At 33.8% G+C, this 22060-nt stretch overlaps 1 protein-coding gene and 1 long non-coding RNA gene across 2 annotated transcripts in view; both read left to right on the forward strand.

The window, feature by feature from the left end:
- LOC136032321 (protein amnionless-like) overlaps positions 1-22060 on the forward strand; it is a gene marked incomplete in the record, with an annotated part of 67930 nt that overhangs the window by 33534 nt on the left and 12336 nt on the right. Inside the window, 3 exon segments of the mRNA XM_065712626.1 lie at positions 15047-15277; positions 18407-18572; positions 21068-21350. Coding sequence (XP_065568698.1) covers positions 15047-15277; positions 18407-18572; positions 21068-21350 — 680 coding nt within the window.
- Positions 1675-4723, forward strand: LOC136032327 (uncharacterized). The gene is made up of 2 exons (XR_010618705.1): positions 1675-3490; positions 4344-4723. It is a non-coding gene; the product is annotated as an uncharacterized LOC136032327 (long non-coding RNA).

Genomic DNA, 22060 nt, shown 5'->3' on the forward strand with positions numbered 1-22060 from the left:
GGTCAGGTGACGTCACCTGAAAAAACTGGATCAGGTGACGTCAAAACTGAAAAAACTAAAAAAAGGCAAAAAACTACAAAAAAAACTAAAAACTAATAAAAAAAATAAAAAAGCTAAAAAACTAAAAAAACTATAAAGGTAAAAACCAATAAAAAACTAAAAAAAAAACTGAAAAAACTAAAAAAAGGCAAAAACTACAAAAAAAAACTAAAAACTAATAAAAAAAGTAAAAAAGCTAAAAAACTAAAAAAACTAAAAAAACTAAAAAAAGGTAAAAAACTAAAAAAAATAAAAAATTAAAAAAAACTAAAAAAAAGGAAAAAACTGAAAAATAAGCTAAAATAAAGGTAAAAACCAATAAAAAACTAAAAAGAAAAAAAGGAAAAAAACTAATAAATGACGACACTCAAAGAGAAAGCGACCAGGACAAAAGGAATGTTCGATTAGCAATCAACAAAGCACCGGGACACAGGGAGTATAAATGACGACCAGGACATAAGTAAAAAAAAAAAACTATCTATATATATAAAAATAAGTTGTCAAACTAAAAAAAGGCAAAAACTACAAAAAAAACTAAAAACTAATAAAAAAGCTAAAAAACTAAAAAAACTAAAAAAAAGGCAAAAACTACAAAAAAAACTAAAAACTAATAAAAAAAATAAAAAAGCTAAAAAACTAAAAAAACTAAAAAAAGGTAAAAAAATAAAGGAGAAAAACAAAACTAAAAAACGAATGTATATACAGACCGGTACACCGGGATACAAATGACGACCGGGACACAGGGAATATAAATGACGACCGGGACACAGGGACACAACTACAACGGGGACACCGGGGGAAACAGGGGGATATAAATGACGACCGGGACAAAAAAACTAAAAAGAAAAAAAAACTAAAAACTAATAAAAAAACTAAAAAATCTAAAAATCTAAATAAGCTAAAAAAGAAAAAAAAAGGAAAAAAATAAAGGAGAAAAACAAAACTAAAAAACGAATGTATATACAGACCGGGACACCGGGATACAAATGACGACCGGGACACAGGGAATATAAATGACGACCGGGACACAGGGACACAACTACAACGGGGACACCGGAGGAAACAGGGGGATGTAAATGACGACCGGGACACCGGGACAGGGAATGGTCGATTAGCAATCACCATCAACAAAGCTCAAGGGCAATCATTAGAATCATGAGGTATAGATCTGAATACAGATTGTTTTCCCATGGACCATTATATGTTGCATGTTCAAGAGTCGGTAAACCTGACAATCTATTTATATGCAAAGACAATGGGACAGCAAAGAATGTTGTATATTCGCAAGTTTTACGTAGTTAAAACCATATATATATATATCTATCTATATTCACAGGTGGGACATAGGGACACAACTACAATGGCGCGTAACTATTATGGCGCGTAACGACTTACGCGCGCGGGGGGGCTTGGGGGGGGCGCGAAGCGCCCCCACCAACTAGGTGTTGGGGTGGCGCGAAGCGCCACCCCAACAGCTAGTATATATATATATATTTATATATATATATATATATATATATATATATATATATATATATATATATATATATATATATATATATATATATATATATATATATATATATATATATATATATATATATATATATATATATATATGTATATATATATATACTAGCTGTTGGGGTGGCGCTTCGCGCCACCCCAACACCTAGTTGGTGGGGCGCTTCGCGCCCTCCCAAGCCCCCCCGCGCGCGTAAGTCGTTACGCGCCATATTAGTTATGCGCCATTGTAGTTGTGTCCCTGTGTCCCACCTGTGAATATAGATAGATTTATATATGTGTTTCAAACTACGTAAAAATTGCGAATAAACAACATTCTTGGCTTTCCCATTGTCTGTGCATATACAAAGCCGTATGTACTAAAAACCGGTCCGGTTTACCGACCCTCGAACATGCAACGTACAATTGTCCATGGGAAAAACAATCAGTATTAAGATCTATACCACATTTTTCTAATGATTGACCTTGAGCTTTGTTGATGGTGATTGCAAATGCTATTCGAATTGGGAATTACAATCTTTTCAATTGAAAAGGCAGATCCGTTGGAATCATGGGAATGCGACGAATAAGAACAGCCTTACCCTCAAAAGGCCCTGTCAAGATTGTTGCCTCTATTGCGTTTTCCCCAACAGCTAGTCTATATATATAAAAATAAGTTGTCTGTCCGTTACGCCAGATTATATTTTCTATATATATAAAAGAAAACAAACTAGAATGTAAAAACTGGAAATTGCATAAATATTTCGAAATATTTTGACAATAGATTAAAGTAATTCGAAAAAAGAAAAATGGTAAAAAACTAAAAAAAAACTAAAAAGAAAAAACTAAAAAAAAAATTAAAAATTGAAAAAATAAAAAAAAGAAAAAACCCAAAAAGAAAAAACATAAAAAAATAAAAAAGATAAAAAACTAAAAAAATCTAAAAAAAGCTAAAAAACTAAAAAACAGAAAAAACTAAAAAAAAACTGGGAATTGCACAAATATTTCAATATATTTTGACAATAGATTAAAGTAATTCGAAAACCTTAAAACAGATACCCCAAATTTGAGGTTTAATATAAATTGTTGGAGCTTTAGCATGCTTGGCACGTAAAGATTTTTCCAAGTGTCAATGTTAGAGTGAACATTGACAAATTGAAGAAAACAAATCAATAAATAGAAGAAACTAAAAAAAAAGAAAAAACTAAAAAAGAAAAAAAAACTAAAGAAGAAACTGTTTCTATATATATAAAAATCTATATATATAAAAATAAGTTGTTTGTCTTTTATGTCTTTTACACTATGTCTGTTACGCCAGATTATATCTTATCTATATATATAAAAATAAGTTGTCTGTGGATGGATGGATGGATGGATGTGTGGATGGATGTGTCAGGTGACGTCACCTGAAAAAACTGGATTAGGTGACGTCAAAACTGAAAAAACTAAAAAAAGGCAAAAACTACAAAAAAAACTAAAAACTAATAAAAAAAATAAAAAAGCTAAAAAACTAAAAAAACTATAAAGGTAAAAACCAATAAAAAACTAAAAAAAAAACTGAAAAAACTAAAAAAAGGCAAAAACTACAAAAAAAAACTAAAAACTAATAAAAAAAGTAAAAAAGCTAAAAAACTAAAAAAACTAAAAAAACTAAAAAAAGGTAAAAAACTAAAAAAAATAAAAAATAAAAAAAAACTAAAAAAAAGGAAAAAACTGAAAAATAAGCTAAAATAAAGGTAAAAACCAATAAAAAACTAAAAAAAAAAAGGAAAAAACTAATAAATGACGACACTCAAAGAGAAAGCGACCAGGACAAAAAACTAAAAAAAAGGCAAAAACTACAAAAAAACTAAAAACTAATAAAAAAAATAAAAAAGCTAAAAAACTAAAAAAACTAAAAAAAGGTAAAAAACTAAAAAAACTAAAAACTAAAAAAAAACTAAAAAAGGTAAAAACTAAAAGAACTAAAAAGAAAAAAATAAATGACGAAACTCAAAGAGAAAGCGACCAGGACAAAAGGAATGTTCGATTAGCAATCAACAAAGCACCGGGACACAGGGAGTATAAATGACGACCAGGACATAAGTAAAAAAAAAAAACTATCTATATATATAAAAATAAGTTGTCTGTGGATCTGTGGATCGTGGATCAGGTGACGTCACCTGAAAAAAACTGGATCAGGTGACGTCAAAACTGAAAAAACTAAAAAAAGGCAAAAACTACAAAAAAAACTAAAAACTAATAAAAAAATAAGAAAGCTAAAAAACTAAAAAAACTAAAAAAAGGCAAAAACTACAAAAAAAACTAAAAACTAATAAAAAAGCTAAAAAACTAAAAAAACTAAAAAAAAGGCAAAAACTACAAAAAAAACTAAAAACTAATAAAAAAAATAAAAAAGCTAAAAAACTAAAAAAACTAAAAAAACTAAAAAAAGGTAAAAAACTAAAAAAACTAAAAACTAAAAAAAAACTAAAAAAAAGGAAAAAACTGAAAAATAAGCTAAAATAAAGGTAAAAACCAATAAAAAACTAAAAAAAAAACTGAAAAAACTAAAAAAAGGCAAAAACTACAAAAAAACTAAAAACTAATAAAAAAAGTAAAAAAGCTAAAAAACTAAAAAAACTAAAAAAACTAAAAAAACTAAAAACAGGTAAAAAACTAAAAAAAATAAAAAATAAAAAAAAACTAAAAAAAAGGAAAAAACTGAAAAATAAGCTAACATAAAGGTAAAAACCAATAAAAAACTAAAAAGAAAAAAAGGAAAAAACTAAAAAAAATTTTCATCTAAAAAACTAAAAAAGGTAAAAACTAAAAGAACTAAAAAAGAAAAAAATAAATGACGACACTCAAAGAGAAAGCGACCAGGACAAAAGGAATGTTCGATTAGCAATCAACAAAGCACCGGGACACAGGGAGTATAAATGACGACCAGGACATAAGTAAAAAGAAAAAATTAACAAAACTAAAAAGAAGGTAAAAACTACAAAAAAACTAAAAAGAAAAAAAAACTAAAAACTAATAAAAAAACTAAAAAATCTAAAAATCTAAATAAACTAAAAAAAAAAAAAAGGAAAAAAATAAAGGAGAAAAACAAAACTAAAAAACGAATGTATATACAGACCGGTACACCGGGATACAAATGACGACCGGGACACAGGGAATATAAATGACGACCGGGACACAGGGACACAACTACAACGGGGACACCGGGGGAAACAGGGGGATATAAATGACGACCGGGACAAAAAAACTAAAAAGAAAAAAAAACTAAAAACTAATAAAAAAACTAAAAAATCTAAAAATCTAAATAAGCTAAAAAAGAAAAAAAAAGGAAAAAAATAAAGGAGAAAAACAAAACTAAAAAACGAATCGGGACACCGGGATACAAATGACGACCGGGACACAGGGAATATAAATGACGACCGGGACACAGGGACACAACTACAACGGGGACACCGGGGGAAACAGGGGGATGTAAATGACGACCGGGACACCGGGACAGGGAATGGTCGATTAGCAATCACCATCAACAAAGCTCAAGGGCAATCATTAGAATCATGAGGTATAGATCTGAATACAGATTGTTTTCACATGGACCATTATATGTTGCATGTTCAAGAGTCGGTAAACCAGACAATCTATTTATATGCAAAGACAATGGGACAGCAAAGAATGTTGTATATTCGCAAGTTTTACGTAGTTAAAACCATATATATATATATATATATATATATATATATATATATATATATATATATATATATATATATATATATATATATATATATATATATATATATATATATCTATATTCACAGGTGGGACATAGGGACACAACTACAATGGCGCGTAACTATTATGGCGCGTAACGACTTACGCGCGCGGGGGGGCTTGGGGGGGGCGCGAAGCGCCCCCACCAACTAGGTGTTGGGGTGGCGCGAAGCGCCACCCCAACAGCTAGTCTATATATAAAAATAAGTTGTATGTATTTTTATATTGAGGGTTTGCATATGACGTCTGAAAAATAAAGAAGAAAAAGGAAACTGAAAAAAAGAAAAATGGTAAAAAACTAAAAAAAAACTAAAAAGAAAAAACTAAAAAAAAAACTAAAAAATAAAAAAAAAATTAAAAAAAGAAAAAACTTAAAAAAAATGTAAAAAAAAGGTAAAACACTAAAAGAAAACAAACTAAAAAAAGCTAAACAACTAAAATAAGAAAAAAACAAAAAAAAACTGGGAATTGCACAAATATTTCAATATATTTTGACAAAAGATTAAGGTAATTCGAAAACCTTAAAACATATACCCAAAATTTTGAGGTTTATTATAAATTGTTGGAGCTTTAGCTTGCTTGGCACGTAAAGATTTTTCCAAGTGTCAATGTTAGAATGAACATTGACAAATTGAAGAAAACAAATCAATAAAAAGAAGAAACTTAAAAAAGAAAAACTAAAAAAGAAAAAACTAAATAAGAAAAAACTAAAAAAGAAAAAACTGAAATGAAACTGTATCTATATATCTATACAAATGACGACCGGGACACTCAAAGAGAAATTACAGACTGAGATACCGGGACACAAATGACGACCGGGACACAGGGAATATAAATGACGACCTGGACACAGGGACACATCTACAACGGGGACGCCGGGGACACAGGGGGATATATAAATGACGACGGGGACACAGGGAATGTTCGATTAGCAATCACCATCAACAAAGCTCAAGGGCAATCGTTAGAAAAATGCGGTATAGATATGAATACGGATTGTTTTCCCATGGACAATTATTATGTTGCATGTTCAAGAGTTGGTAAACCTGACAATCTATTTATATGGACAAACAATAAGACAGCAAAGAATGTTGTATATTCGCAAGTTTTACGTAGTTAAAATATATATATATATATATATATATATATATATATATATATATATATATATATATATATATATATATATATATATATATATATATATATATATATATATATATATATGTATATATATATATATATATATATATATATATATATGTATATATATATATATATATATATATATATATATATATATATATATATATATATATATATATATATATATATATATATATATATCTATATATATAAAAATAAGTTGTCTGTCTGTCTGTGTGTCAGGTGACGTCATGTTTCTGTGTCGACTGACGTCATGAAGTTAGTTGTCGTCATTTTTGCTATGACGGTGACGTCATTATTGGTATTTAAGACATGCGTTCACGGAAAAATTTTTAACGTGCCGAGGAATCACAAGAACAGCAAGAAAACAGGCTTGCAGCTGATAGAGAAAGTAAGAAAAGAAAGCGTGCCGAGGAATCACAAGAACAGCAAGAAAACAGGCTTGCGGCTAAAGAACGCAAAACCGCGCAGTTAGATGAAAATCCACCTGGAAAGCGAGAGTCAAAACATATCAAAACTGAAAATGATAGCGATGATGATTGGGTTTGGGATTTTGACTTGGATAAGGTCATCAGCCTACCAGATTTAAGTTAAAAAACAAAGGTTCGGCGATATGTACTTCATAGTGACGCTGAAAAATAAAGAAGAAAAAAAACTGAAAAAATGTAAAAAACTAAAAAAACTAAAAAGAAAAAACACTCAAAGATAAATTACAGACCGCGACACAAATGACGACCGACACAGAGGGAATATAAATGACGACCAGGAACCTCAAAGAAAAATTACAGACTGGGACACCCGGACACAAATCACGACCGGGAATATAAATGACGACCGGGACGCAGGGAAACAACTACAACGGGGACGCCGGGGGCACAGGCGGGATATATAATTGACGACTGAAACACAGGGATTGTTTGAATAGAAATTACAGACCGGGACACAAATGACAACCGGTACACTGGGACACAGGGAATATAAATGACGACCGGGACACTCAAAGAGAAAATACAAACTGGGACACTAGGACACAAATGACGACCGGGACACAGGGAATATAAATGCTATTTATATGCAAAGACAATGGGACAGCGAAGAATGTTGTATATTCGCATGTTTTACGTAGTTAAAAATATATATTTACATATATCTCTATTCACAGGTGTGACACAGCTACAATGGCACGTAACTAATATGGCGCGTAACGACTTGCGCGCGCGGGGGGGCTTGGGGGGTGGGGGCGCGAAGCGCCCCACCAACTAGGTGTTGGGGTGGCGCGAAGCGAGTTGTGTGTATGCATGTTTGTTTGTTTGTAAAAAGAGCGTTTGCATATGACGTCATTATTAGTACATAAGGCTTTGTATATGCACAGACATATAAATATAAATGCTATTTATATGCACAGACAATGGGACAGCGAAGAATGTTGTATATTCACATGTTTTACGTAGTTAAAAATATATATTTATATCTATCTCTATTCACAGGTGGGACACAGGGACACAGCTACAATGGCGCGTAACTAATATGGCGCGTAACGACTTACGCGCGCGGGGGGGCTTGGGGGGGCGCGAAGCGCCCCACCAACTAGGTGTTGGGGTGGCGCGAAGCGCCACCCCAACAGCTAGTATATATATATATATATATATATATATATATATATATATATATATATATATATATATATATATATATATATATATATATATATATATATATATAAAAAATAAGTTGTCTGTGTGTCTGTGTGTCGAGTGACTTCATGTTTGTCGACTGACGAAATTACAGACCGGGACATCGGGACGCAAATGACGACCGGGACATAGGGAATATAAATGACGACCGGGACACTCAAAGAGAAAGCGACCGGGACACAAGGAATGTTTGATTAGCAATCACTATCAACAAAGCACCGGGACACAAATGACGACCGGTACACGGGATATAAATGACGACCAGGACACTCAAAGAGAAATTACAGACCGGGACACCGGAACACAAATGACGACCGGGACAAAAATGACGACCGGGACACCAGGACACAGGGAATATAAATGACGACCGGGACACTCAAAGAGAAATTACAGACTGGGACACAGGAAAACAGCAACAACGGGGACGCCGGGGGGCACAGGGGGATCTATAAATGACGACGGGGACACAGGGAATGTTCGATTAGCAATCACCATCAACAAAGCTCAAGGGCAATCATTAGAATAATGAGGTATAGATCTGAATACAGATTAGTTTTCGTTTGTAGTAGATAAACGACACAAATGTTCGGACAAAGTAACGGAGAGTCAAGGTCGTGAGTTGTCATCACAAACACCCCTGAACTCTCTTTGGCTTTGTTTTTGTCACTATTTTTCTCCATCATAGCTTCTTCTTTCTTTAATATGTGGTTAACATACACCTCTCTCGCAAGATTCTTCAACTTGAATGCCACACATCTGTCACTCTGGTCCTTCCTTGACTTGAAAATCCCAATGTATTTTTCTTTCAACAGTTGTGTAAAAAAGTCAAGACCGACATTGTCACCCTTTCCTTTCCTTATTTTATCCCTGTAAGCATAAAAAACCACAATTACAGTCCCAAAAGTGATGGGAGCTTCAGGAGATCGCCCAAAATTTATCTGAACCTTGTTTTCTTTTTCAAAGCTAATTGATTTCCTAGTATCCGACCAGAAACATTTTAGTTTTGATCCATTTGCTATCCCTGTTCATTCTTTGAGTTCAAATAGGTAAATACAACCGACTGTCTATTCATTCAGAAATTAGTAACTCTAAAGCATTAAAAGCTTCACCTGTTTACCATGGAAGCCAAAGATTAACAGAGACTTTGTACATGAAGCAGTGTATAATCTAATATCTGGAAGAACGAGTACAAGCAAGACAAAGACCAAAGATTCATGTAGAATATTCTCACTCTGGCTTCCTTCTTCTCTAACTCCTACTCAATTCTGGTTGGCTTTGTTACATTAGAGTTTTGAACCCATTCTGTCACTCTGCTGGAGTATTTTGCTATGACTCAAGCTGATAATTAGTTAGAGCGTTCTGACGTTCTTATGTTCTCGTTTGATTGTTTCCCTTTCTTCTTTAATCAAAACAAAACAGTTTAATAGAACACCACTTTAAACAACAAATAAACTATGTACACCGAGACCCTCTCGTTGATAAGCGTAGCATATTCAGTTCAAGGGTCTTAGCTCTTTTCCAAAGGAATCAGTCAGAGGGTCCTAGTATCTGTGGAGCGGTCGTATAGTATTAGCAAACTGGATATTGTAAAACAATAGTATCCTAGTACTCCAATAACTGGGTAATGTAACCTTCACTGGTCTTCAACCAGTTAACCATGAAACTTTGACAAAAAGGACGCGTTTTAGTTACAAACCCCATCAATAGACCTGTTTTCTTCTCTCTAGTCCATTACGACAGCTTATGCAATCAAACCCGAACTATTTGGAAAAACAACTGGTAATAACAGGTGTCAATCTACCCTTCAAATTATAATGTAAATACATAATTTGGCAAAAGAAGATTAAAAATCACCGATAGAGCTTAAATACTGGTTTAGAATCTTGATTGATACAAGTGTTGGAAGTAACTTGGATCACAGATTAATTTGTATCTCTTGCAATTACCTTAGACCTTAGTTCCTCGAGTGCCTCCAGAGGTACAAAGGGTGTCAGCGAATAGCCTCCCATCTTCTCTCAAGTGGGCCGTGCGTAGATGGCCCCCACTCTAGGATGAGACTTGTCTGGAGCAGCTCTTTTGTCATGCTTGCACGTTTTACATTGCGTGTTTTTTGGTCTCCCTCTATGATGGGTGCCCTCCAGTTTCCGATGGATGAGCATTTTGGGATGTCTATGAGCTGCTATACGAAGTATATGTCCATGGTATCACCCTCCTAGTTGCCTCGCAACGGAGGCGCTGGCTAGCTGGTATTTGTGAGCACAATCTTCATCGTTGCTGACATGGTTCCTCCAGCTGATCCCTAGGATCTGACGAAGACAGTTGTTTTCATAGGCGGTAAGATTCTTCTCCCGTTCTGCAGTTCCTCTCCTGTATGACACTCAATACAGCAACTCAGAAGAGACAGGACATTATTCGTGAACAGTCTAAGCTTCAGCTTCTTTGAACATACATAAATTATGGACTTCATTAATAAATCCTGCTGTTGAAAATATTTGAAGGCAATAAATTTGAAGAGCCTGATTTGTGGGAGATTTTGATACCGTTTTTGTTTGCGCTCTTCTTTTGTCCTGAAATCCAAAATCAGTTGTTCTTCATTAAACAGATAAGACACTAAGCAACTTGGTATGTCCAAACTCTTCATGCATTTATATACTCTGGATAAATCAGTATCTTTATTTTGCTTGATTATCGCCTGTCGACATGCGTCTTTCAATGTTTGGCATTGTGCAAAAGGGCGATCGCTTAGACATCTATTGACCATAGAAAGTACCAACAGTAATGATTCACTAGAAACATTTACATTACAGTGAATTTGCTGGTAAATCAAATATTTGACTGTAGCCATCTGGCGATTTAGCCTCTGTAGCCATCTATAAATGTGATGCGCTTTTGATTGCTAACATTAAAGGAGTTTCATTATTTGCATTCATTGTATTTAAATCTGCACCATACGAAAAAAGCAATCGACAAATATCAGCTCTTCCTTTCTGAACTGCATGGTGTAAACACTGAGCACAGTTTGGATTTGCCCCACTTTCCAAAAGATACTTGATCATGTGAGAATTATTGGCTAATATAGCAGTAACTAAAGGTGTTTCACAATTCATATTAATTTCATCCACATTGGCACCATACGAGATAAGTAGCTGACATAAATTTTGTTTTCCTTTACTAACTGCATGGTGTAAACACTGAGCACAGTTTGGAGCTGCTCCACTTTCCAAAAGATACTTGACCATGTCCAAATCATTGCAACTTATAGCTTGAACTAAAGGTGTTGTATTATATGCATTCAACGCATCCACTTTGGCACCATAGGAGATAAGTAACTGACATAAATCAGCTCTTCTTCTCCGTACCGCAGCGTGCAGAACCCCAAAAGGGCACTGTGCACAGTTTGGATTTGCCCCACTTTCCAAAAGATGCTTGACCATGTCGGAATTATTGGCTAATATAGCAGTAACTAAAGGTGTTTCACGATTCATATTAATTTCATCCACATTAGAACATTGTATTTAAATCTGCACCATACGAAAAAAGCAATCGACAAATATCAGCTCTTCCTTTCTGAGCTGCATGGTGTAAACACTGAGCACAGTTTGGGTTTGCCCCATTTTCCAAAAGACACTTGACCATTTCTGAATTATTGGCTTTTATCGAAGTAAATAAAGGTGTTTCCTTATTTAAATTTATTCCATCCACTTCGGCACCATACAAGATAAGTAAATCACATAAATCAACTCTTCCATTCCTAACGGCAACATGCAAAGGCGTTTGACCCCATACTTGTTTCAAAATGAAAAACTTTTTTTGATTTAATTCAGTCTCGTAAGTGGGCACTTGAAACCTGTATTTAGGATTTGCCCCGACTTTCACAAGAAGTTCAATGTTAGCATACTCAACGTTGGAATCAACCACTTGAAACCAGTATTTAGGATTTGCCCCGGCTTTCAGAAGAAGTTCAATGACAGCATATTCAACGTTGGAATCTACAAATAAAATTAAAAGATTTAGAATTTCAGAAGGATTCAAAAGATTCAGAATTTCTGCGTTTCTTTTGATGTTGGCTACTGCAGCATTGTAATTTAAATCTAACATGATGCGTCTATTTGACTTAACTATTCACTTCTATGATGTCTATTTTTGTACTGAAGCTGCATAATCTACAACTCCTTTTATTTATATTGTGAATGACATCATAGAGTTTTACACGATCAAATTAAAATTATTTGTGACGTCATTAGGCATTCGAGAAAGAATAAAATCATGTAATATATTTAACAAACCAACTTTGTAAATCTAGGTATGACGTCATTCTTAGTTTTAGGTTAACTAGTTCAAGGAGATATTTAAGAAAGATTGTAAAAGTGAGAGATTCGAATTCTTGAAAATTATTAGAAATAAAACTTAAAAATTACAACATCATAACCATTAAATTATTTCTTAGAAATTTTGCACCCCTAAATTTCTACTTCCGGGGCAAGTGCTCCCTCTGCCCCCCTAAAACTGCCCCTGGTACGGCACTGTTATTCCTACATTAAGAATATGGTATTATTTCAGCACTGCTATCTATAAATATGTCACAGAAAAACAGCATAAAATCAGAGAACTTTTATTGAATTTTATATGTAAACTACAAAGATGATCTCAAAGTAGATAACGAATTTTGAAGAAAAAATAACGTTGCATTGTGACACAAAAAAAATTATCCAGCAGATCAGCGGTAAGCTTCAGAGGGATGAAGGCAAGGTTAAATAAATCTGATTGAAGAAACAAACTCTAGAAACAATTTTTTTTGTATACATATGCCATGTTCATTTGTTGTAGTTTCTTGGAATTAAGAGAAAAAATTGTCTTTTTTATTCAGTCTTCAATCATTTTAAGATTAAGCCAAAACGATAAAGCACTTTTTGTCCATTATATAGCTTCTCATTCAATGCAGTAATTTATCTTTAATATGTTTGTCTGAACTACTGTCTTCTTGGAGATATTTAAACCATTCTAGACATTTTATACCAATCTAAGATGAAACAAGTTTTGGCCTTTTTGGGCATTACGATCGATCTAGCAAACAAGAATCAAGTTTTTAGTCTGTACATCGGTACCCCTTGCCCCAAAAACTTACAGATAGATTTCAAACTTTCTAGAAATAAAAGAAATACTGGACTTTTAGAGTCCTTTTTCTCTGCAAGCCAGCTCTTTTTCATTTTTTCGATTCTGCATTGGAGCCCTATATCCCTATGACAAATTTTATAACATCCCTAATTTCATAATTTCCTTGTATTTTAGGGCTGTCTTCCGCTTGAACTTTCGAGTTGATTTCAAGACTTTTGGAAAAATGGCTTATTTTAGAGGCGGTTTATATTTTTCAATTTTTTTTTACATCGAATGTCCTCCATCAAAGAACTTAATCATAAAAGTTTCAAGCCAGTGAAAAATAAAGTTGATCTATTTTTACGTTTTATGGCACTTGGTGTTAACCAAGTGACATATAGCAATCGCAAATTCTGTCGGTCTGTCTGTCTGTCGGTCCCGGTTTTGCTACTTTAGGCACTTTCAGGTAAGCTAGGACGATGCTTTGGCAGGCGCATCAGGGATCGAACCAGATTAATTTAGAAATTGTCATTTCGCCGATTTGACCATCTGGGGGGAGTGGGAGGCCCGTTAATTCGGAAAAAATTGAAGTATTTTCAACTTACGAACGGTTGATCAGATCTTAATGAAATTTGACGTTTTGAGAGATATCGTGTCTCAGAGCTGTTATTTTAAATACCGACTGGATCTGGTGACATTGGGGGGAGGGGGAAACCTAAAATCTTGGAAAACAGTTAGAGTGGAGGGATCGGGATGAAACTTGGTGGGAAAAATAAGAACAAGTCCTAGATACATGATTGACATAACCGGAACGGATCCGCTCTCTTTGGGGTAGTGGGAGAGGGCGGTTAATTCTGAAAAATTAGAAAAATTAGGCATTTCTAACTTACGAACAGGTAATCGGATCTCAATGAAATTTGATATTTAGAAGGATATCGTGTCTCAAAGCTTTTATTGGTTCGTTAATATTTAGCACTAAGGCAGCGGATTACTTATTCAGTATATGAGTACCCCAGAGAGTCTTGACTGGTTGTTAGACATTCCTGCCCCTTGATTAGGAGACACAGGTTGGCACACAAAAATCTAGCTGCTACGTCATCTAAAACCCAGCCTAACCATGAAAGAAAAAAACTGGTATGCAAGACTGCTTAAACAGAAGGATTAATAAATATCCAGTTTTTTTAAACCACTAAAATCATTGATTCAATATGAGCTTTCTTTAACTTGTAAATCTATTATCAATACAAGGCAAAGGTATAATTTTTTTTTTGCCATCATACAAAGATCGTCTTTTATCCATTGTAAATGAGAATTTCTTCTTGTAAACGATGATGATACCGATGAAAGTACATGAAAAGATTGCCGGTACATTTCATATCCTTGGCACAGACAAGACTTGACCTGAAAGTACACCACGTATAAAGTGAAGTGTCCAGATAGGACTAAGTGCACATCTTGCATTAATAAAGGGTTATGGAGTCTTTCAGCCTACAGCTTGTATTTAAGGATCAAAATTATCAAATATATTACGAGTTGTGTTTTTTTTTCTTTGCTAAAAGAGTATCGAAGATAGAATATTTTGTTGTCACCCGACGACGCGGCTTGAAAAACTCGGACGCATGTAAAAAGTGATTTTCGGTAAAAATCTATTATACAAGGTATGCACACAGCAGCCATGATATGGTTCAATTTTAAACGGCTAGACTATATGGTTTTTAAAGAAAATTTCGATGATGCCATAAGTTATTTTGATATTTGTTCATCTTTTGTACTTACAGGAGCGCTGATGCACCTTGAAGTCCCTCGTGCTAAATTTCTTCTGGCAATTTTTGAGAAGCTAGTTGTTAAGTATTTGTCTGCGTCTCAAGGTGAAAATATCGTCCAAGCTTATGTTGGGGTAACAGGCTTGAACGATTCATTTGTGCATCTTCAAGCCGTTTTTACAGATCATGAAGATGCATCAAAAAGTATTACTGTGGCAAAAGAATTTGAATCGTTTTTGAAAGAAGGTAAATATATTTTGGTATTGTTATTGGGCCAGAACGCTAAAAAGGCTTAATGGTAGGTGGAAGTGCCACCATATCATTAAAAAATATAAACTTTGATTTATCCCTGGAAAACTTGAAGCTTAGGCGTTAGAAGCTAGGAAAACTACGCATGCCATCTTCTGAGGTGTCGGCCACTCATCAGTTGAGGCAGTGTCACCCATTGGTGAAAAGTAACTTTTCTATTTAATAAAATCTTCTTTACAAAGGTAACGAAAATTATTGACTATATATGTAGAGATATTTTAGCATGATTTCATTTAGCATAATCATGGTTGTTCCCTTAGGGGAAAAGTAAAGAAAAAACTCTAGTCAATATAACTAAAATTTAAAAGATAACATTTGAAAATGACTAGTGGGTTAGGAACAATTGCTATTTGAAGCTGATTCAAGAATAGTAGCAATTATTTCAATTAGTAATAATTATAGAAGAATGCTGATGTGTGGTTGTTTGGAAAATAGGATGACCCCCCTCCCCCAAAAACATCTGAAGTAATGAGGAACGAAATGAAAAATAAAGCAATGTTCGGCTAGATGATATGCAACAACGTGCTCAAAATGAATCAAATATGAAAATAAGGCATGGTGACATCGGAGATTGGAAGCCAAGTAACAACAAGAATCACATCAGAATTTCGTAGTTAAGCGCCAGAAATTCTTAATCATATTGAAATTGCGAATTCGGTGCCTATTGACTTAAAACTAAAGAAAAACACAATATTTATGTTAATATGTAATTTCAGTGGTTATATGCAATGAAATATGCCTGGATGTTAGTGAATGATGCAACAACATAATTAAAGCAGGAATAATAACTAGGGAAAAAGCAGTTAAATATTTCGCATTAATCTGCGGTTAGAAGACAAGCGACAGTGATATTCACATATATACAGACCGGCCGTGTGGCGAGTACCGGGGATCGCGCTGAGCTTGGTCTCCTGGTAATAAACTTATTAATGGCAAGAGAAGAAGCTAAACAAAAATAATTATCAAAGCAGAGCAACTGAAGTATATATTGCAAGAAAACGGCACGACACGAGCAAACTCATTTACTCGTTAGTTACTATGTATATTTCGTTAACTAGCTATTTTGGCTATGCAGCTAATGAGAGAAGAAAATTGCCATCAACTCTCTGTTGGGTATGATCAGTTCACAAGATGCAATGATATACAATAGATAAAGCGGTTATCTATTTGGATCAGCAACGTTTTGTAAAAGGTCAATCATCAATGGGCAGATCGCGATCTACAGAAGCATTATTTCTATTTTCTTAATAATAAAGAACACTTGTTCCGACCCTTCGATCTTCTTTTTCCCATAAATTAATTTATTTAGCCCAAATAGGTCATTTTCCTTTTAAATAAAGAACAGAACTTGGCGACATTCTGGAGAGTAGAATAGAATACTCGGCTGTTGATGTTCAAGCAAATGCAGATGTTCAACCTGACAAGTTTGTAGTCCTTGTTAATACCAACCAGTCTTCAGGACAAAGATTTTGTAGGCCAGAAAAAAGTGCACAAAGCAATGCTCTGGTTTAGAGGGAACAACAGTCTTTTAAAGACAATACGTGCATGTAGCCTGGAAGATTTTTGTAGAATGAAGATCTCCCCTGAAACAGAAATATATTGATTTTAAAGTCTTTCCAAATTTTTTCAAAATATCAAAAATAGCAAGTGCTATAATAGCAATAACTTTTTAAAAGAGGAATGCAGCATGTGTTTAACAGATTCGATAATTTCTGTCTTGATAAAAATATGTGTTTATTAAATTTTAATTAAAAGAGCAATTCAACATGTTTTATAGCGTCGATCAGATGTCGAAAACTGTGTACCCACCAGTTTATGGAGGGGCATAATTGGCAAGATGAAAAAAACCGAAGCAACTTTGTTTTTCCATTCAGTCAAAAACCAGAGGATCGAGACAATTTTTATCAAAGAAAAATCCATGATTGAGAAAGAAGATTCACCGACTTTATTCATGTCATGTGTTGAGTGGTAAGCTTCTAAGTTTTCACTACTACGTAAGTGGTAGAGTTTCACTACTTACACACTTTGAATAGGCATGTGCCAGGCGTGGAGAAAGTTACATCAGGATAATTAAAGTCTCTTAATCCGGCATTGGTTTCCATAGACTTAACAAAAAATGGTTACCCATACTTATACGAACTGAGCTCCACAAAGATAAATTCTTTATTTAGTAGAACTAAACATCATTTCTTGTGTTGTGAGTGTTAAGCAAGAGGTGCACCTCTTATGCATGAATAGAATTAACATGCCCAATACCTCAAAAACTTGTTGAAAACCACCAAGTTTACAGCTGAAATACATATTGAAAATATATTAGAAGAAAAAAGAGGTCTGATGGGTAAAACAATGCAAGTTTGGATATACTTATTTTATAGAAGAACAAACAGAATTACATGTCAGAATTAGATGTCAGTGACTGTTTTACTCAAGGGACAAACTGCAAAAAGACCTGCTAAAGGATATATTGATCAGCTTCAAAGAGATGACGAGCGATTTATAAATGGCTATTATGTATGTTTTATTGCCACTTGAGTAAAAAATTACCTTATTATATCGCCAGTTATACGACACAACCGAAAACAATGAAGGAGATACCATGTAGGTGGAATTGAACACTGTTTGAAAGAGTCTTAGTCAACGAAATTCATGAAGTTGGAGCAGTTGAAGTTACCAACCTGCTTCTTGGCACAAAGCTACATTGTCTTTCATGTTAATTTTTACTTTAAATATTTTTGTAGGTAAAGTTACGACAACATAATTTGTTCTTTACTAGTGCTTGCTATTAAAAATACAAAGTCTTTTTACCTTGTGTGATATATATATAGATTTAAATGGAAAACAGTTTTCTTTTTTAAATGAAACTGTAGATTAAACAATTCGTAGTGACAAACTGTAAGCACAGATATGTTTCAGAAATGAAAATTTACTGTTAAGATTAATGGAATTAATAATTGTCTGAAACTGTTGATTTTCCATTATTTATTCTCTATGGTTGCAAAATTTAACACCAAATAGTGTATTTCCCAGACAAACTCAACAAAATTAATTTAAGAATTAATATTTTAGATATGGAAAATGGAAATATCTACAGTATATATAAATTTAATGCACACTACTCAGGGATTGCTTATAGTGGATATTCTGGAGAAACTCTTCTATTGCTATTCTTTCTGCTGGTTCTTCTCTCTGTTTTCATGTATGGCGTCATGATGATTTTTATAAAGGCGAATAGGTAAGGCATTATCTTTCTCTTTGAGCTTTGTTTTATAATAATCTCAAGTTTCTTTTTGTATAATAGTAACGACATAAGTTTTTTAAATCAGTTTTTAATCAGAAAAATTAGTCTCTGAATATTCAAGAAGTATTATAAAGAGTTAGTGTAAAGAGCATGGGCGTGATGTAAATGAATAAAGAAATATAAAAACTGCAGTATGCATTAATGTTCGGGAAAAAATATGAGTCTGCTATTTCAATACAACAACAACCCCTCCCCCAAAAAAATCAATAGGTATAGTTCAAGAGATATTTAAACGGAAATAAATTCGTTTAAGAATGGATTGCAACGACCTACATCGGTTGTCTTGAAAAAATTCAAAATTTTGTTCAAAGATTACAAGAAATTATAACGAGAAAACATTTAAGGGAGGATGTCTCTTTCTTTTCTCTTTTGTGAATGTTTGGTAATAGTTAATGGTAATTTGGTAATGTTTATAACAAGAAAAATTTGAATGAGAAGTAAAACTGGTTTAAAAACGAAATAGTAAAATGGTGTTATAATTCTGGAGTTGAAAGAATAATAAATTTTTTTTTTCATCCATTCCCAATTTCATGGGCTTTAAGCTCCCTCGTAGGATTATCTTTAGTCCTAGTTTGGCATCACCTCTAATGATAAGAGCGTTATTGTCTATCTGTGCTTCACAGTTTGGGTTATGGATTTTAAAATAATGCACTCGACACTCGAGTTAGTTCAGACACAATTTGACGCGGCAATTATTTCCATGGTCTACTAGTATTTGCTGTACGCTTGACTTTATGAGAGTTCCAATATGGTTCTTTCCAGAATTAAAGGGAGGAGTTTAATATTTTCAAACCAATCAATCTCGTGAAAAATAATACCACTACTTAGACGGCTCTTATATATTGTTGAAGGGAAAGGTATATGCCAATTCCAGAAAATACAAAAAATTGATTTTAGGTTAAATATTGTGTTCTTTTAATTACAGTAAACACTAAATTTAGTGACTCCCTTTAAAATGAGCCTTTAAACAGCTCTCTATGAGCTCCAGTACCTAGCTAACAACACGAAATGGAAAAAGGGGACATATAAGTGCTTCTCATGTAAAAAAGTGATTGTCCTTGGGGCTCAGGCAAAAAGACTGTAAGGTTCATATAAAGGGTTTTTGGCCAAGAAGACCTCAGCAATTTAATTTTTTTTTCATCCGATTTGACTTCAAAATAATTAATTTGGGTACCTACTGGGCGAGGTTACACCTGCTACTGCAAGCATGATTAATTATTCCGTTATTTTCTTTTAGAGCATAATAAGCTGCGATTCATCTTTTACCCATAAAACAGTCTCAAATTATTATCTGTCAGAATAAATAAACAATATTTTTGATTACTTTCAAAAACTCTAGGGGATGTCAATATTTATTTTTTCTTTGTTTTTGTAAGAAATTCATTTTGATATCCGATCTGTATTCAATATTTCACAATAATTTCACTTATTTAGCAAGCGGTTGCAATTAGCCTAAAGCAGGGCCGTTTTTGGGAAAGATCGTCCCAAAACATGAAGACCCAGTTTCGATGCATAAAAATAAAGGAGATAAAGATATCCCGATCAAAATCACCACACATACACCCCAACTTCATCTTTATGGACGAATATACACAAAGTCGATGGTCTTTGTCTTCTAGAAATCCACTTGTTTATAGGTCTCTTGGAAAACTCATCTTAATCGGATGAGGCTGTCTACGCAAGAAAGCTGGGGATCACTCTTCACTGTATAAATATTGTACTGCTTAACTCGATGGGTGCTCGCTGTATACTGATACTCCATAAATACTGTTGGAAACACTTTAAAAGATCAAGAATAGGGCTAATACGGCAGGTTCGGTTGTTGTCCTTGACTCTCTCCAGTCTATTAGTGAGAGGGTTTATGCAGCGTCAATGGCTATTTTCTACAAGCACATAAATTACCCTAATTCTTCAGAGCTTCCTGGCATCAAAAGCTCCCCCCCCCCCTGTTTGTCCATCCGGTAAGATGAAGACAGACAATTTAGTCCAATTATCATAAGGTTATTATAAGAGCATCTGCAGAACAGCTTCAGTCGACGTTGCGCTCCAATTTGGAATGATCTTCCTAGGAAGTGTTCCTGAATGTTTTTACGACTCTTCCAAAAGATGGTTCAACGGTCATCTAAAACCTTACTAAAAGACTAGTGGTAAATCAGACATTTTATTATGCCTGGCGCCACGACTTTGGAAATAAAGAGAAAGCTTCTGATTTCCTAAAAATTGCTGTTTTTTTTTAATACTAGAGAAAGCCTCAAACTCTTCTTACATTTTTCCCAGTAGACTCGTTACAAAATTTTAGTTTCATTGATTTTCAATTAAATAATGACTTACATTTTTATATGCAGGTTCTTCTATACAGTGTTTTGAATAATCACTTAGCTGCTTCACGACAACGGAGTTGTTTTAAACTTATTTTTTTGTTTGTAAAGGTTTTTCAGAGCTCCAAGGAGTGAAGCATTTACATTCGCCCGGTTTGAGAACTGTCCCGAAAATGAAGGTCGTGTGGATATGACTGTTGAAAGTCACCCCAAGCTCTCTGTCAGTAAATCTACCCAGAGCATTAGCACTGAGTCCTCTGTAGTCACTCTGTCACCTAGCTCGTCACCACTTGATGAAAGACCTAGTTTAGAGTACATACGAAAACAATGGCGTCGATTGTCAACTTTCTCTCAGAATTTTATAAATCCTTTGTTTGGTAATGCGGCAGCTGAGGTGAGTCTTTTTAAATTTAGTAAGTTTGCAAATTTTTGTTGGTTGGGAGGAGGAGAACTCAATTTTTTCAATTTCAATCTTTAATGTTAAATCTAAGCCTAATTTTTTTTATAATTTTGAATAGGCCCGTGGGAAACTGTTTTCCCTCGACGCCCAGGTAGAAAAAAACTTACTTAAGACTCTTTTGAGGACTTTTTGATAGTTTTTTTTTGTCTCCATCCTCCACCTTTTAACCCTCATGAAAGATTGGCCCTTTTTTCTTGATTATTGACTCTTGATTTTCTTCGAAAGAACGTCTGATCATTTTTCTAGTTTTTTTCTAATTTTGAATTGAGTTCAAAACTCAATCTTTTCAATTTCAATCTTCAATGTTAAATCTAGGCCTAATTTTTTTTTATAATTTTGAATAGGCCCGTGGGAAACAGTTCTCCCTCGACGCCCAGGTAGAAAAAACTTACTTAAGACTCTTTTGAGGACTTTTTGAATTTTTTTTTTTTTCTGCATCCTTCACCTTTTAATCCTCATGAAAGCTTGGCCCTTTGTTCTTGGTCATTGACTCTTGATTTCCTTCGAAAGAACGTCTGATTTTTTTTTCTAATCTCAACTCAATTATTGTTTTTTTTTTTGAAAATATACAAAATAACCCTTAACTTGTAGGATGGGGTCTCCATGAAATGTCATGACCCTTGTCAAATATTTAAAGGGCTCGA

Source organism: Artemia franciscana, chromosome 1, assembly GCF_032884065.1.
Source record: "Artemia franciscana chromosome 1, ASM3288406v1, whole genome shotgun sequence".
NCBI classification, from domain to species: domain Eukaryota; kingdom Metazoa; phylum Arthropoda; class Branchiopoda; order Anostraca; family Artemiidae; genus Artemia; species Artemia franciscana.